The following is a 19242-nucleotide window of genomic DNA, read 5'->3' as shown; positions in this document are numbered from 1 at the left end:
GGGTGTTATTTGTTGCCACTTTTATCTAACAAACATGATTTACCAAATTCAACATGCCAAGAGGAAGCGGGCCTGTGGCATCAGCACTATACAATTTATCAAGCAAGAACCTTAGTAAAATTTGCAAAGTTCACCTTCCATGATCTCTTAAGGAAGGCATTCAATAAGGCAATCAATTGTTTTACAGTATTGGAGGCATTTTGTACATGGTAATGGGTAACACAAATATGATGAAAGAAATGAGAACATGTTAGCTGTTACATAGCCCAAAGGGCATCAACTTGTTCTTGTAACAAGGCAGTTTGTTGATTTAAGTTCATGAGTCCAAGTTGTATGTTACACTGATTGAGTTCTAAGTTTGCAGGACTTCACTAACTTTTCAACCATGGAAGCTGTAACCGCAGTCTGAGACAGGCGATGCTAGCAGCGATGGCAGCAGTAGAAATGATGGCTATGCTAATGATAGCTGCTGTTATTCCAAAACCTCTTTTGCTTCTGTGCAATATCAGTTCAGCACCTGGGGGAAAAACACAAACAGCTCCCCTCACCTGCGCTAACGCTGGCCACCTGTAGAGGCTGCTCTTGGACCTCTCCTCTCCATAATAGATAATAATCTCCTGATAATAACCTCCTGACAATACTGCTCTACACTACTGTTGCCAATCACTGGGTGTTAAGTATTGTGGATACACCTTAATGAATTACAACACAGTTTTAGGTTTATAATTTCAAAGATACAGTTTTTCAATTTCTTCTTCCTTCAAAACTCTTTTAATCTGATCCTTGTTCTTCCAAAACTCTTTTAATCTGATCCTTGTTCTTCCAAAACTCTTTTAATCTGATAATACAGTTCATGCTTACTTTATACGTTTCCCATATTCTCAAATATTCTTAAGGAACATCATCATCAGCCACGTCTGTCTCCTCATCATTTTCTACTTTTTTCTTTGGTGCTCGTCTGGCAAACCTCAGCCTTTCTGGCAGCCACCTGGCTCCATCAGTGTCCTGTGGAAAGACACAAACATGCCCTCTTCCCCAAATTAATACAGGGTCAGGGCCATTCCATTGTCCAGTTAAAGGATCCTTCCACTTGACTTGGGCACAGGTATCCTGCGACTGAGGATGCCACATTCTGTAACATGCCAACAATTGTACCAGCGCAATATGCATTTTCATTTGTCTATAATCTATCTATCTATCTATGCTTCTCCGTCCCTTCCCCAGGGAACTTTAATCTCCGTCCCTCTTAGGGAGCTTTAATCTCCATCCCTTCCCTGGGAACTTTAATCTCCGTCCCTCTTAGGGAACTTTAATCTCCGTCCCTTCCTAGGGAACTTTAATCTCCGCCACTTTTAGGGACCTTTAATCTCCGTCCCTTCCCTGGGAACTTTAATCTCGTCCCTTTTAGGGGACTTTTATCTCCGTCCCTTCCTAGGGAACTTTAATCTCCGCCACTTTTAGGGACCTTTAATCTCCGTCCCTTCCCTGGGAACTTTAATCTCGTCCCTTTTAGGGGACTTTTATCTCCGTCCCTTCCTAGGGAACTTTAATCTCCGCCACTTTTAGGGACCTTTAATCTCCGTCCCTTCCCTGGGAACTTTAATCTCGTCCCTTTTAGGGGACTTTTATCTCCGTCCCTTCCTAGGGAACTTTAATCTCCGCCACTTTTAGGGACCTTTAATCTCCGTCCCTTCCCTGGGAACTTTAATCTCGTCCCTTTTAGGGGACTTTTATCTCCGTCCCTTCCTAGGGAACTTTAATCTCCGCCACTTTTAGGGACCTTTAATCTCCGTCCCTTCCCTGGGAACTTTAATCTCGTCCCTTTTAGGGGACTTTTATCTCCGTCCCTTCCTAGGGAACTTTAATCTCCGCCACTTTTAGGGACCTTTAATCTCCGTCCCTTCCCTGGGAACTTTAATCTCGTCCCTTTTAGGGGACTTTTATCTCCGTCCCTTCCTAGGGAACTTTAATCTCCGCCACTTTTAGGGACCTTTAATCTCCGTCCCTTCCCTGGGAACTTTAATCTCGTCCCTTTTAGGGGACTTTTATCTCCGTCCCTTCCTAGGGAACTTTAATCTCCGCCACTTTTAGGGACCTTTAATCTCCGTCCCTTCCCTGGGAACTTTAATCTCCGTCCCTTTTAGGGGACTTTTATCTCCGTCCCTTCCTAGGGAACTTTAATCTCCGCCACTTTTAGGGAACTTTAATCTCCGTCCCTTCCCTGGGAACTTTAATCTCCGTCCCTTTTAGGGAACTTTAACTCTGTCCCTTCCTAGGGAACTTTAATCTCCGTCCCTTTTAGGGAACTATTGCTAGCACTATTATTTCATTTTTACTTACAACTCCGGAGCATCAGGGTCCCCGTATGGGCCACCACTTGTCACGAGCCATGACTCTGTCCAGCAGAGCTGAGGAAAGACGACACAGACACCAAGGTGAGGTTCAAGCTTCACTTTTCTTTTCTCTCTTTATTCTTCTCCCTTGTTCCTCTCTTCATTATCTCACCCACTATTCTCTCTCTCTTCATTCTTCCTTATTACACACTTCAGCTGTTCATATAGCGTTCCCAACAGCCCTCCCCCTGGCCAGGACCAATCAGGGCACACACACGCATAGCGGGCAGGCAGAGTGGCAGCTCATTGGGCCACATAGTAAGATCATCAGGCAGGGGGCTCACCATGCTTCAGGGAGTTGGAGTAAACAAGCGAGGATCACGAGCCTTGGCAATCAGCCAAGAGTTGAAGTAAACAGCATGAGGCTTGGCAGCCAGCCAAGGCGCCATCTTTGGCTGACTCGGCCGTGCTCGCTTCCCACATCTTAGCTCTGGAAATTGTTATTGAATATGTCAATGCTGTTGTAATGAAATGCTTCTTCTAGTTATATGCTTATTAAATAAATAATTTTAAAAAAGTCCATCCAAACCATCATCAGTTATAGACAATGGGGCACCAAGGGCCGGCAATGGGATACAATCTCACTTTTGAAATAAAGGGTTCATTTTCTCCAGAGAATTTATAAACAACAAAACTAATAAATTTCAGTAAATCTAAAAAATATTAGTAATAAAACATTCCTGCAAAAAATAGTCATGGTTTGGCAAAGTGTAAGCTATGGGTTAAATCCAGCCAGCTGTCTGTTTTTATAAATGAAGTTTTATTGGAACGACTCTTAAAAAATGCTTATAGTTGATAGTTGCATTATTCATGACAAAGTTGACCAAAAATAAGCATATTCATAGCATGCAATACTACAGCATCATTAGAAATGTATTTGACAAGAATGAGTTTATATATGCACATACTATAGAGATGCAAAATACTAATAGTACATGGAAATAAGAGAATTGTTCGAATATTTGGTTGATATACAAGCATAAAATAATGAAAAGCCAAACATTAAAATTTTAACCTCAGTTCACTTTGCCTGAGATTTTGGGTATTTCCCCTGCCTCTCTGTTTTCTGTGTTTGCAGTGAAGATGTGTTAATGACACCAGGAGAGAAAAATCAAGAGTCAAGATTAAGGGGTTGAAGACATGGCTTAATGGTTAAGAGCACTGACTGCTCTTGCAAAGGACTCGGGTTCAGTTCCCAGTACCCACACGGTGGCTAACAACTGTCTGTAACTCCAGTTTCAGAGGATCTGATGCCTTCTTCTGACCTCCACGGGCACTGCATGACACCGACGCACTTACATACATGCAGGCAATACATGCATGTACATAAAATAAAAATTAAAAAATAAAGTACTAAAAAAGAGTCAAGATTACCTTGCATACATTAACAAAACATGTGCATCAGAGTGTTTTACCTTGTAGGAGACTGAGGCTTTTTGTGTGAACTGTGGGAACTGGAATAAAATGAGCTAGGAAAATGAGGTAGAAATGGAAACTGGGGCTCTTACCCAATATAATGACTGAATTCTTAGCCACAGCATTATGGCAAACCCACAGCAATGGCATCAGCATGCACAAGACGCATGCAAACTTAGTCAGACAAAAAACCCAGCACAGAACTGTGGAAATGAACAGCAAGCCCCAATCTTAATAGAAGAATTATTGGCAGCTGAATACTCCTGGGTGAAAAAGAGCTGATCTTCTTGAAGGGAGAGACTCTAGATAGGCTGACTAAACCCCAGTGGATGAACGTGCACTGAGGGCAATCTTAGAACACTAACTTTACATAATAGCTCTTAATACAAATCACAGAATGTATGAACTCCCATGGCGGGTGGGGGCTATGGGAGGGTGTCAAAGGGGAAGGAGTATAAAGATGATTTTATGTATGAAATACACAAAAATTCACTAATTAAACTAACTAATGTTAATTAGTATAGGTGATAAACATTACCATTGAAATCTACCTGATAACTTTATATCCATACTCAGGTACCAAGGATCCGAGTGTAACTGACTGTGATTAGTAATAATCAGATATTTAGAGATTAGAAATGCATGTGCAAACATCTGAGCATTAGTAGCATTAAAAATGAGTCTTTCTGTAGGAAACAGCATATTTTAAAATTAAATGGAGGTTTAAAAAATTTCTATTTATTATTTTTATGTCATGTGTATGCATGTATGGCCTGCATGTAGGTAAGTGCACCCATGTCATGCAATGCCCACAGAGGTCAGAAGAGGCTGTCGGATCCCCTGGGACTGGAGTTACAGACAGTTGATAGCTGTCATGTGGGTGCTGGGATTCGAGCCTGGGTCTTCTGTAAGAACAACCAGTGTTCTAAACCTCTGAGCCATCTCTCCAGCCCCAGAAATGGAGATCTTTTTTAAAGGTTAATGACTCATTCAATTTTATGTCTTTCAGGGTCTATACTGAGTATTATATGACTGTATTAATTCAACTGTGAACCTAAAAATTTACAGCCACTTTTGAAAGAGATGTATCCTTGCTCTGGAAATTGTTATTAAATATGTTAAAGCTGTAATGAAATGCTTCTTCTAATCATGTATTTATTAAATTTAAAAAAGTACCAAAAAATTCAATAATAAATTCGAAAAAAAAGATATGACCACTGGTGCAATTGTGGGACAAATATTATGGGAGTTACCAACTACATTCTAATTGGATTTAAGGTCAGCTTCATAGGATGGAGCCCATACCTGACATTGATATCAGGCCTAGGCACCTGGGGCTAGATATGTCACAGGCCACAGGGGAGAGCCTACTACTATTATTCTGCTAAACAGTTGTAGTGTTGTCCTAGTTATTTACTATGGCTGTGATAAACACTATGACTAAAACCAACTTGGGGGGAGGAAAGGGTTTATTTTACCTTCAGCTTACAGTTCATCAGGGAGAGAAATCCGGGCAGGAGCTCATGGCAGACACTGAGGTCCAGACCACGCAGGTACGTTGCTTACTGGCTGCTACCTTGGCCTGTGCTCATCCTGCTTTCTTATACAACACAGGGCTACCTGCCCAGGCATGGCACCAACCTACAGTAGCCTGGGCTCTCATACATCAGTCAATAATCAAGAAAATGCCTTACAGACATGGCTACAGGCCAATCCAATACAGGAAATTCCTCAGTTGATGATTCCTCTGCCCAAGTGTGTCAAGTTGACAACTGAAATTATCTAGCACAAATATTAAACTGACTTCTAACAACTTGTTATACCCATAGATTAATGCATCTCTCGACTTTCACCAGAGAAACTTATACAGCAGATGGTGATTAACACAGAAACCCACAACTGACCAACACGTAGAGAGTAAGAGATTGCAGAGTGCTTATCCCTGATATAGACACCTGTATCAAACCTCTGCCCTCCAAAGCTCAGGAATCATTGTGGAAGAGAGGGCAGAAAGATTGTAAGAGCTAGAGGTAGTGGATGATCACTGGGAAACAGTTTTCCACATAGCTGAGAAGTTACTCATTGGAACTCACAGCAATAGTGACAGCATGCACAAGTCCCATGCAAGTTCAAACCAGAAAAAAATCTCAGCACAGATAGGAAGAAGTTGATAAGAAACCCAACTCTACCTGAGGAACTATTGGCAACTGATGGCTGCTGGAAGGGGGAGCATTAATTTTGTTTAAGGGTGAGACTTGGTATGTTGAACAGGCTCCAGTGCACAGACCCACACCAAAGGGAATTTGAAGGGATACATTACACACACACACACACACACACACACACACACACACACATACATATATAAATATACATATCTGTAGCAGAGCATATTAAATTGGGTGGGGATATGGAAGGATGTGCAGATGGGAGAGGTGATCTAAACACAATCAAAATATAGTATATGGAACTGACAAAAATTCAATAAAAACTAAAAGTAAAAACTGAAAGTAGAACTCCTTTATGATCCAACTCTACTACTGCTGGGTTTGTAAAAAGGATTTATGTCAGATTGGAATAGAGATGTCTGCATAATCAAAGTTAACATGCATTATTAATAATAATGAAGTTTTGGAATCAGGCTAGGAGATTGTTGATAGATGAAATCTCTCTCTCTCTCTCTCTCTCTCTCTCTCTCTCCCTCTCTCTCTCTCTCTCACACACACACACAATGGAGTTTTATCTAGTCAAAAACAAAGGAATTATGACCTTGGCATAAAAAATGAATGGAACTAGAGATAATTATATCAGGTAAAATAGGTGAGACTCAGAAAGACAAATATTACACATTTTCTCTTTCATATTGAATCTAGTTTTAAAAAGAAAAAAACCCATGAAAGTAGAAAAGAGACTCCTTGAGGTGAAGGGTCTATGGAGAGAAGGAAGGAGCAAGAAGAGAAGGGGCTGGGGGGTGCATACGACTGAAGCACATTCTGTACATTTATGAATGTGACAATGTAACCCATTATCTGTATTTAGGTATGCTTACCGAAAATAGAGGGGCTGAAGAGACGGCTCAGCAGTTAAGAGCACTGGCTGCTCTTGCAGAGGACCTGGGTTCAATTCCCAGCATCCACATGGCAGATAACAATCATCCATAACTCCAGTTCCAAGAGATTCGACGCCCTCTGTTGAGTTCACGGGCATTACATGACACAGGTGCACTTATATACATGCTGCAAATACACTAACACACATATTATAAAAATAATAAATAAATTTTTTTTTAAAAAAAAGAGTAGGAGATTGGCGGTTAAGGTCTGAAAGCGTACTTCACTTGAAGTCTCAACATGCTCAGTCCCCTCACAAAGTCACTTTGTTCCTAAAGAAAAAGGCAATATGAGATTTATTCAGGGAGCACTAGAATGCATAGCTATGAACAACAAATTCTAAAATGGAACACATCTTAAGTAAAAATAAATGTTTTATAAAGCTGATTTCTTATAGGTAAGTCACTTCTTAAATACTTATGTTTGTAACAATGTTAGCTCTAATATTGTGTTAGTATCAAAAGTAACTAAAAATCATAATTCAACATCTGACTAGTTAGGGAATTTTCTAATAGTCTCCATCCATCACAAAAAGACAGACTTCTTTGATGAGTGGTGAGAGGTACACATCTACAACACACCCTCTATACCCAGAGCTCAGGGAACATCATGGAAGAGGGAACAGAAAGAGTATAAGCACCAGAGGGACAAGACACCTGCTGGTAGTTAATGCATTCGACACATGTTAGGGATGCTGCACCAATGAAATCTCCACAGTGTGGTAGTATAATCAGATCTCATCATTTTAAAACAGTTGACATGCCAAGGTGGACAGAGGGAATGTCACAGGGTCCAAACTCAAGATGAAGAGCTACAGATAGTCAATGGATGCTGAGGGAAGGAAAATCAGTTCTTTCCAGGGATTCACTCCCTGAAAGGTTATCTTATTCCAAACAGTCCTAAACACAGGTTCATACAAGTACCACTTAATGGAATCAGTGCACTTGTGTGTGTGTGTGTGTGTGTGTGTGTGTGTGTGTGTGTGTGTAGTTTATGGGCACTGGGAAGGATGAAAATAATGCAAAGACAATACTCATGTATGAAATTCACAAAAACAAGTCAAAGATTGCTAAATGAAAAAAAGTATATGTTCATTTATAGCTTAAGAATAAACTATTCATTATTTGTAAACTATTCTTAAATAGTCACATGTAATAGCCTAGGAAGTATGTGCATAAAAGAAATTCACAAATAATATGTTTGAGTATTTACAATATGTTATTCACAGGCTACAAGGGTTGGATTAGCAATATGCAGTGAAAGGTTATTGCTGCTCACAATATCAAGAGAGTTTGGGGTTCAGAGAGAGAGTGACTTGATCAAGGCTAATCAATTTGTAAAAAGCAGGGTTAGGATTTAAAATCCTTACCAGTGCCTGTGACATAACTCTATACTCTTTTTAATGAATTTTTGTGTATTTCATATATAAAATTTTAATCATATTTATACTCCCTTCCCCACTGGCACCCTTCCATAGCCCCTCACTGGAATTCATGTATTCTGTCATTTGTGTTAAGGCCTATCGTATCAACTTAGTGTCCCCAAATGTCCATCAGTGCAAATTCATCCCCTGGGGTCTAGTCAACCTATTCTAGAATCCCTCCAATTAAGAAGATCAGCTCTTCCTTACCCAATAGTAACAGCTGTCAATAATTCTTTGACTAAGATTGGGGCTTGATGCCCATTTCCATAGTTCTGTACTGGGATTTTGCCTGTTTGAATTTGCATGGGTCTTCTGCATGCGAACAACATTGCTATAGGTTCATATGAGCAAGGGCCCAGAAGCTTAAAGGACTCTATTTTCATATGGTTATGCTTGTCCTCCCTGGTTCTTACAATCTTCCACCCCTTCTTCCACAATGGTCCCTGAGCCCTGAGTGGGTGAAGTTTAATATAGGAACCCCATTCAAGGATCCACTCTCTGCAGACTCTTACTCTCTATGCTTTGGCCATTTGTGATCTTTTGTGTTCCTGGTCCTCTGCCGCATGAGGGAGCTTCATTGATGAGAACTGAGCGATGCATCAGTGTTCTCGTTAACCCTTGTTCTATGTTCTGTGAGCCTCAAGTATAGCAGTTGCATAGTAGATGTGCCACTGAGGCTTGGGCAATTCACAGACAATGTCTGTGTGTGACCAGCTGTGAAACTCTGTAATAGTTACAAAAGAAGCTTCTTTGATGAGTCGTGACTAGGATACTTGTCTGTAAATAAAAGGATTCATATTTTGTATATATTAAGAAATTACATTTGTCTACGGATGTGACAGCTTTGTGGTTTTCTCTGTCTATGACCTCTCCAGCCATGTGTATTTGGTGATGTTTAAGGTACCACACATGAGTTTCCTCCCACTGAGTGGGCTTTAAGTCCATTTGGGTAGCTGTTGATTACCCCCAAGATAAAAATGCCACTACTGTACCAATGTCATTTGCTGTGCTGGTCATTGATGTGGTTATTAGACCCTGAAGCTGGGGTTGGACCATCGATTGATGTTCTCCCTTAGCAGCTTCCATAGCGCTCTCCAAAGCTACGAGAGCTAGCCTTCAGGGGAGGTGGTCTCCACGTCAGTTACAGCCCCATTGCTCCAAATCCTGTGTCTGAAGTATGTCCTGTCTTCAGCAGTAGGGTCTTACCTTCAAGTTCTGGGAGGCAGTCAAGGGTTGTGGCAATAGTCTGTGCAATTTTGGGAGTCTCTTAGACTACCCTGGGCAACAACTCAAAGGAAGGTTTCTCCTGTCTGGCACTGTTTCTTGTTATGCAACCTTTGGCTATACACAAGGACTCATGTAGAGATATTGTATATGTAATTTGTCAGTAGATTTTTGGACTAATATGATTCCCTCTGCGTTTTTACACTAGGTTTTTAAATATCGATAAATTTGAGATGAAGGCAGGGAAGAACTCTAAATGGAGAAGCAAAAACCAGGTGAAGGGGAGAAACAGGAAATGGGAAGAACCACAGCCATGGACTGTGCTGCCATCCACTCCAGAAGCTCTGTGGGCTGAGTGAACTCCTGACACTTCCAGCTGCATGAGCTGGAGATAGTGAAGCAGACACTATCCACGCCCCACCCCTTGGAATTTCACAGTATCTGGGCATTTTGAAAATTACTAATCCTGCTCCAAGGTGAAGAAAATTCACCAGAGGGAAAAGCCTCTTGAGCCCCTCGGATGACGCTTGATGGGAGTGTATGTAGGACTTGATATGACGGAGGAAGTACCAGAAGGAAGTCAGCCAGTCACTTTGTATTTTCTGACAAGTATATGAATATCCCAAATTATTGCACTGAACTGCCCATTTATGTTATTCCTTACCACAGTGTCTGTCATTAAAAGTGTTGCAAGAGAAGCTAAAGTCAAGAGTGTGACGGTTCCTCCATCATGCTGGAGGGGATGGCCTGGTGGACTAAGTGCCAGCCTTTACCTTGGCAGTGCTCTGTATCAAGTTAGCTGAACAAGCTAACTGACTCAGCACTCATCTCCTGAATGAAGTCCAGAGTCAACTCAAGACAGGTGGAGGAAACGCTGGGAAATTCCGTAGAAAAACCTGCCTGTCTTGCTTGAATAATTATGATTCCAAGGGCTTTCAAAAACTTAGTGCATCTCCTGTTTCCTTGCAGCACGAGATAACGGAAGGATTTCTGATTGCTTGTAATGAATGCCCTATTCCAGTCAGCTCTTACTTCTCAGCAGCCTCAAACAAAACTAACTTGGTCTTGCCCTCCATTACTCCTTTGTATTCAAATGTACACTTTAGAGGTCTATAAAACTATTTTATTTTCACCCTCACAATTCCTTAATCTTAACATCTGTACTCAAATCTGTCCATTAATCCACTTAACATTACAGACCACTCTTTATGAAAAAAATTTTCATGGCTTTATGACTGATAACACAATGAAAACCTAGGAATATTTAATAGTTCCCCGAAGTAATGATACAGTAGATAAATTAAAGAGAAGTATAAGATTTCATATTTTAAAAATTTTTAGCCGGGCGTGGTGGTGCACGCCTTTAATCCCAGCACCCGGGAGGCAGAGGTAGGCAGATCTCTGTGAGCACAAGGCCAGCCTGGTCTACATAGTGAGTTCTAGTACAGCTGGGGCTACAGGGAGACCCTGTCTCAAATAGGCCAAAAAATTATAATTTTAAAAAACCAAATTTGTACCATCTTGAAGAAGTCCTTGTTTCCGTAACAATCTCAAAATCAACACAGCATACCTTAACTGGGCAGTCACCATGTGTCAGATATTGTATAGGTGTATGGAGGGGCTGTGTGCCCATGAATGTGTGCATGTGTATGTATGCACATGTGTCAGATATTGCTTATGTGTGTGGAGGGGGTGCCCAGGTGTGTATGCATGTGTATATGTGTGTGTATAGAGGCCAGGTCAACCTCAGGTGTCACTTATCATGTGACATTCAACTTTTTGGCTGTTACTGTTTTGAGACAGGGTCTCCCTATTACACCAGCTGGTTCGGAACCAGTTATGTAGACCAAGATGGCCTTGATCTCACAAAGACCTGTCTGCCTCTGTCTCCTGAGTGCTGAGATTAAAGGAAAGCCCCACAAAACTTAGATCACCTTTTTGTTTTTTTTCATATGAATGTGATACTAATTGGGTAATGTTAAACTGACTAGACATAGCTTAATATAAGTTTAGTGTGTTTGAAGATTAAAAATGAAAAAATACAGAGTACATGGCAGAGAGATATAAAACTAATTCTAATATATCAAGAAAAATGCAAAGTGATAAAATGCATCTAACCAATATGCCTGAGTAAAGGGGAGAGGGGGGGAGAGAGAGAGAAAGAGAGAGAGAGAGAGGAAGGAGGAGGAGGAGAAAGGAGGAGGAGGAGAAGGAGGAGGAGGAGAAGAAGAAGAAGAAGAAGAAGAAGAAGAAGAAGAAGAAGAAGAACAACAACAACAACAACAACAACAACAAAACTAGAAGAACTAGAAGAAGAAGAGGAAAAATTAGGCCATCCCTGTTCCCGCAATCCTGCCATACTCCAGTGAAGATGACAGACAACTTCAACCAGGTATTAAGTGTCTTAGAAACTAACTGTTTTTGTGAACCCAGAATGATTGCTTTCAGTAGACTTGAAGCCCACTAAATGCATAGGTTAACAGGATCTTATTTTCAAATTTGAGATCCTAATTTATTCTAAATATCAGTTTGGGAGGTAGATCTTTAAGAATTAAGTGACATATAATTAAACCTATAAAATTAGCCAGATGAGAAACTGGAGGGATGAGATTAATATAAGCTAATATCATCATGTCTTGGGATCTTCGCACAACAATGTCTTTCACTTTTTTCTTCTGCAAGCCCATTTCCAGATTTCATCACCACATTCTTTCTCAAGGATTATCGATCTTTCTGACACATCATACCACTCCTCCTGCTAGTCTTCCTGACTTCTAGATGGGACTGCTTCCATATATGCTGACATTCTGGTTGTGACACTGATCCAGCCCTCCCTGTTCTAGCTACCTCTGCCATTAGATCACTATCTACATCTCTAATACCCACTGCTAATTGTATTTATTCATTTCCCACACAGGATGCATGGTGAGGTCACTTTAGTAATACTTTATTCCTACTGCCTGTTTATATGGAATCTCTTTTAGAATTAACTCATTTTTTCTCTGTTATTACTGCAATTTACTAGCATTTACCTGTTTCTTAAATTCTCCTGGAAACTATTAATGAAGTGTAAATAGAGTAATTTTTACTTTGTTCTCATAAAGTCTTGATGCTCTTCCTGGAAATGTTCCATTAATAGCTATTTCTTCAGGATGCCTACAGGACAATGTGGGGCTTCTTCCAACATTCTTTGCATCCAGTGAGAGGCTTTAAGATGAAGTACAAAGCCAGAAAAGGACTTAGTCCCACTGCCTTCCCTCAAATGTCTTCCTTCCAAGGTGGCCAAGTTACCTTTCATCTAGAATAGCTGCTCACACACCACTGGAGCCCTCTGGTGGAAGGAAAACGCTGCCAGTGAGATGGCTGTAGTAGAGACCTAGTCATCAAGGGACCCTGGTGCCCTTATACCTCCTGGCTCCCACTGTGCTGGTAGTGTATAAGCACAAGTCTTCCTTTTTCTTCCCCTCCTTTTTTTGCCCTTCCTGCCTTCTGTAACTCTGTATGCCCAATTCTGACATAGGATTTAAAATGGAATCCATAGGAGAAATTTAAAGGTGGGTGACAGTACTGGGCATCATGACTTGTGGCATAAGATTTGATTTAGTTACAAGAGACAATCAGTGGATCTTGCAAAAGAATTGTGATCATTCATTTGACATTTGTCATGAAGGCAAAATAAATCATGGGCACAAATGCAGACTGAGAAATTTTGCTCCACTGGTAGAAAATGCCCATTCAATATTATAACTGATAAATGGGAACTAAGACAACACAAGGTACTGTTTATAGGTTTTTAACATTAAAAACAACACTTTACAATTAATTCTACTTAAAGTTAGAAATGGAAAAGAAAGCCACTCAAATGCTCTACTCACCAAATTCTGAATCTTCTGTGTGAATACAAGCGTTTCTAAGAGGTCAGAATGCTATTTATTTCCCAAGAATGCATGGCTGGGGCAGCAGTATCTCACCTAATGTGGATCTGCGGTCTGGAAAAGTACGTTGCCTCTCTAAATAATGCCTCATTTCTCTTAATCCAATTCAAGTTTGCTTTTGATATCATCTAAATATAATTCCTCATGTAAGATTAAGTAAGATTAAGTATGCCAGTTTACCAATGACTACTAGAAAAGGGAACATTTTTGCTCTTATTGGGTAAGAAACAAATTACTGCCTCCTCCTGAGTTACCATTTTCAGACAAACGTCTATATAAGAATAAGAAGTTGAATTAGATTTGTTTGAAACTAATTTAAAAAGTCATTTTTCTTTTCATCAAGCTTAGTTTCAACTAGAACTTTTGCTCTCCCTCCACCATTTATAATTACTCATGAAGTTTAAAGTCTAGAAATTATCCCTAACATATAATTAATTTTCAAAATGATAAAAGCTTCATTCAAGCTTTTGATTCAGGAATAAATACAACAATTGCCTGTAATGGAGAAGCAAATATTACTTGCCAAGAGCTAAGCCAGAAAAGGGGAAATTCTGGATTCATTATATGAAATTGCAATAACTTTTCTCTCTGTTTCTACTCTTTCCTATCCAGAATTAATTCTCCCCTATCTAGTCTCACAGACATGAATTAGAAACATGAGCTATTGATCTCTAGGCCTCTTCCATCCTTGCCTTTCATCAAAGACCTCATAAGGTTCTACATGAGGTGGCCTTGGCTACCTTCCCATTAGCATTTCCTACACATACTTTATTAATGTGTAATTAAAACCGGAGTAGTATATATGATCAACCCTTAGGTAATGTTTCCATTTTGGAACATGAAAGACTCCCCTCTGTAAGAACTTTTCTATTTGTTTTCTCTGCTTGGAATATTTTTCTCACAGATGTTTCCTTGAATTTTTCATTTGCTTCATACAGATCAGCAACCAATCAGAGCCCACGAGGGTCCCGGGATCCACCTCAGACCATCATATAAGGAAAGATTATAAAGGAGCTATTACAGGGATCTATCTGTTCAGAGCTGTGATGAAAGAAGGGCTGTTAGGCCTTGGGGGATTAGAAACTGGAGGAAGCTTATATACCCCCAGCCTGAAGGAGTGGGTAGAGAAGATGGCATTCCTTCAGTTTGGTGAGAACTCAAGTTATAGGAAGAGGCTCCCTAACAGAAGCCCCAGGCACAGCAGGGGTTCAAAGGAGAAAGAAGAAATAACCTGTCTTCACTTTTCTCTCCTTTCCTCTGAAATCCCCTGTGGTGTTGAACCTTGGCAGATGCCAGAAGCAGAAATACACACATCAGGCTGTCCTCATAAATCAGCATCCACAGGCCCAAACAGGACAGGACGGATTGAATCTGGTGGATCAAATGAATGGACAGTGGTCTACTAAAAGATCACTTCCTGAAAAAGACTTTCGCTGACCAGTATCTAAAATGCTGTTCCATGCACCTCTATTCCTTCACCAAACCTTGTCACAGCACTGATCTTTACCTGGCATTATAGTGGATTGTTTATTTGCTTCTTCCCCCAAAAGATAAGGTCTATAATGGGTGGGCCATCATTATATTAAATGTAATACCCTTACAGTTTAAAACAGCTTCTACTTCACAGTAAAATTTCAATGTTTATTAAGTGGATGAGTTCAATACTTTCTTTGCTATTTGAAAATATTTCTGTTTGATAAAATCAGAAAAGCACACTAGACTCTCAGCATTTCTAAGTGAATTACCCACATACATGCCCTCTATACTGTAGCCTTTTCTGGGTTTTAAAATATCTTCCTGATTAACTTATTTACTTTGGTGAATGTCAGAAAGAAATTTAAGTATTTTATAATGAATATATACAAATATACACATATGTATTACATTTCATGCAGAATTCTCTCCTATATAAAAATACAGAATAAAGAATCTCAGGACTAGAGGAAACAGAGTTCAATGAGTATAAACCATTACACCACATTCATGCCGAGACATTCTTTAGCATGGTCCTCAAAGGTGGGGGTGAAAGATGCAATACCTATGTGTTCCACAGAGAACAAACGCTTAAAATACTTCTTTTTACTTGTGTTTCAATCATGATATTTGATCCACTATAATATTTTGATAATGTTCAAGAGTGTAAAATATTTATGCCATTCAGAATAAGGCAAGAGTTTATTTTGAAAATAGTCAAAGTGTCCTCTACAGTGTCCAGCTCACGTCCTCATCCCTCTTCCCAATAACCGCAGCGATAGGGAACTCGCTGGCTCAAGAGCCGGTGACTGTTTTTGTAACAAGTTTGACCTTGGCTCTTCTTTTTCCTTATGCTTAAAAAAATAACAACTTTTATATCGTCTCCAAATTCCTTCTTTATTCAAACCAAAGATCCCACGTTCATCACACCAAGCTTTGCATGCTATCTTTGGTGGAAACTTCATTCTTATGACAGATGCTCCCCTCTAGACATGGGTGATGTATCACCTTTGCCCTTAAAGTCCAGACTCCAGCACATAAGACTGGGTATGGTCAATGCAGCACAGTGATCATCTGTCTCCTCTTCTCACCTGTACATGCTATTTTCACTGACATAATTTGAAAGAACAAATTCATTTTATTTTTTCCCCATAGTGACTTTCACACACTGACTTTTTTCTATAAATGCTGCTCAATCATGTTTGTCAAAGCAATTGGAAAAGCACTCATTTGTTCTTATGTTTCATGATTGATAGATAGAACACAGCTATTGTTGATAGATATATAAAAGATTAGGTTGTAGATAGATAGATAGATAGATAGATAGATAGATAGATGATAGATAAATATAGATATCCACATATGTATCTCCCACATATTCTTCTGATTGTGCCAGAAACTAGGGCAGAAATTACTCCACAATGTCACTCTATCAAATAACAGTTGCTAGAGAGTTACCTGCAGCCACTATGACAACATCTGCTAGCTGAGTATGGGCCTTCAGTCGTTCTCTGGGAGTGTATCTGTGAGCTATTGTCACTGTTGCATCACCTGCAGTGCAGAGGAACATCCATTAATAATGACTGGGTTTTCTCAAATTTTATAAAACTTCTAAAATTAAGGGAGGTTCAGTTGCTGCCTATGAATGGGAGAGTATGACATGACTGAATCACTTTAAAAGCAAAAACAATTAAAAATAATAAGAATAAAAATAAAAATGAGGGGCTGAAGAGGTGGCTCAGCAGTTAAGAGCACTGTCTGTTCTTGCAGTGATGGCTAACAGCCATCTGTAATTCCAGTTCTAGGGGACCCGACACCCTTTTCTGACCTCCACAGGCATTGTATATGGGTGCACTTACATACATGTAGCAGTACACTCATACACATAAAATAAAATAAGTGAAATATTTTTAAAAGAATAAAAAAGGAAATTTAGGCGAAATGAAATATCCTGTCTTTCAATTGGATATGTAAAAAATCAAGTGAGACTGAATGAGAGTAAGTGCTGACTGTCACAGCAGAGCTATGCCTTGAAATTTTGCATTTAGTTACTAGACTGGTATTGAGGTTTTCATTTGCTTACTGATGACAGATTAATAAATATGGAAAGCAACAAGATAAATGCTCTAAAAATGGGATAATATACAGTAGAAGAATAGATGACATTAATTCTGCCATGAGGACGTGTCAAGAAAGAGTTCCTAAAGGAAGCAAAGTGTCTGTGAATGCATTAAAGCATGGCATGAGTACACCCATTTAGAAAGGAAGAAAAGGAAATTCCAACCTAAAAGAAAAGCAGGAAAAAAATGGAAGTTTTGAAAGAAAGTATGTGTCCATAACAAGTACAGAGGAGTAGAAACAAGCAGGGAGTTTCTGTGTGAGCATTTGGGGCTGCAGATGAATAAGAAAGGTGAGCTGCTTCTGTCCTGTCAGTGTAAAGTTCAGGCTTAGAAGGAGGAACCAGGGAAAGATGGTGAGCAGAAGCAGCCTGGAAAGTGTGGCCCTGTGAGACTCAGGTGCTCTTTCTCCTCCTGGAAGATATGTGAATGCATAACCGTACTGCAAAACCGTACATTCTTTTAAAAAGCTACAAATCATATCATCCACAGACTTTACAAATACACAAGAATCAGCCCAGCAGCTGCAGTCAATATCACACAGGGATAAAGACAACAAGCAAGCACAGAGTGACTAGACAGGGAGCAGGGATGGGTTCCCATGTAAAATGTACCATCCCATCCCTCTAGGTCATAGCACAGCAATGAAGGTGGAAGGGCCTGCTAGAGCACAGTGTAGGTGAATGTGGTAACACACAGGATGACACAGAGGAGCCATCACCAAGGGAAGTACAGAGAAAATGGTGAGAGGAGTGGAAGGCTAGCCAATACCCCCACCCTGATCCACAGCTGAGGTATCGTGCAAGCAGCGTATCCAAGAAAATCCCATCCATTCAATGATGAGTAATAAATAAGAATTTGGTGAAGCATCAATAAAAAGCTCCATAAAGAACAAGCCCGAGGGAATTTGGGGAAGTGATGAAACTTTTATGATTCTAGTGGTGACTAGTCAAGTCATCCCCTAGATGACTACTTGGATTTATTTAAACCAAGGGAATTCTGCACCAAGAGCAGTAAATTTTACTATACGCAAATTTAAGTAAATAAAAGGAAAACATTTTAAAAGTGGAAGAACCAAGAAAAAAAAAGATAAAACAAAAGCAAAATTGCTTTAAGTAATTTACCAATGTATCAATAAACAACGAAGGTTATTGTAGAAAATTGAACATTATAAAAACTAGAACTTAAGGTGATTTTAAAAGAGGGAGTAGAAAAATGCTGGAATCTAACCAAATTGACCTACAATGGTCCACAGCAAGTAATGGATTAGTAATGATTCTAGTCATTCTAACACACACACACACACACACACACACACACACACACACACACGAATCCTATAAGCAAGTAAGCAGATATTCAGATCTCGATACTCAGTGATTCAAGGCATCTGAGCATATTGTTCATAAACGAGAGGAATTTGCTAAAATGCGCACTTCAATTAACCAAAACATACTCGAGGAAACCAGCCAGAGGACTGTGGAAGAGCTCTGAGTATATTTTATTACAGAACCAAGGCTTTTAAACAGTGTGAAGATTGGCTAACAGACTACCAAGGCTTGATTACCCCCTCCTAAACTTTTGCCATCATAACAATATTAAGAGGTGGTATTTTAGGTGGTATTCAGTCCAGGAGTGCCCTCATCATGGACTAAGGTTGCTGTGGTGGGAATGGGCTCCTTACAAAGGATGAATTCAGCCCCCTTTTGTCTCATTCTTGCTCTTCTGCCTTTTGTAGAAAAGCACAGCAGGAATCTTGTCCCGCCCAACCTTCAGAAATGTAAAGAAAAAACATCTGTTCTTAGTAAGTGACTTGTCTGTGACAGTCTACTACAGCAGCAAAAAGTGGACTCAGACACTAATGTAAATGCCATCTGGTTAAACTACGTAGAAATAATACAGCCCACAAAATTAAAACGGAAGGGACGACAAGTCGCTGGCTGCTACTATATAGTTACGGGAACCAACAAGTCATTTACAAAGCTACCTAGCCAACAAAGAGGCATTAGAATATTTCAAAATGTAATCTGAAAAATAATTTTTATTTGTTATACCAGGTAAGAGACAGAAAATGAAATTTTAAAAGGGAATGGAAACATTTTATCAATTCTTTCATAGTATTAATAGATACCGCAATATAGAATTAAAATT

General features: G+C 39.8%; 1 protein-coding gene across 1 annotated transcript in view; it reads right to left on the bottom strand.

The window, feature by feature from the left end:
• Positions 1–19242, bottom strand: part of Mthfd2l (methylenetetrahydrofolate dehydrogenase (NADP+ dependent) 2 like) — a 174194-nt gene that overhangs the window by 93299 nt on the left and 61653 nt on the right. Inside the window, 1 exon segment of the mRNA XM_029568504.1 lies at positions 16433–16525. Coding sequence (XP_029424364.1) covers positions 16433–16525 — 93 coding nt within the window.

This window comes from Nannospalax galili, unplaced genomic scaffold (assembly GCF_000622305.1).
Source record: "Nannospalax galili isolate Female #2095 unplaced genomic scaffold, S.galili_v1.0 scaffold800, whole genome shotgun sequence".
Classification (NCBI taxonomy): domain Eukaryota; kingdom Metazoa; phylum Chordata; class Mammalia; order Rodentia; family Spalacidae; genus Nannospalax; species Nannospalax galili.
The sequence above is the reverse complement of the archived record's forward strand: the minus strand, read 5'-3'. Positions and strand labels throughout refer to the sequence as shown.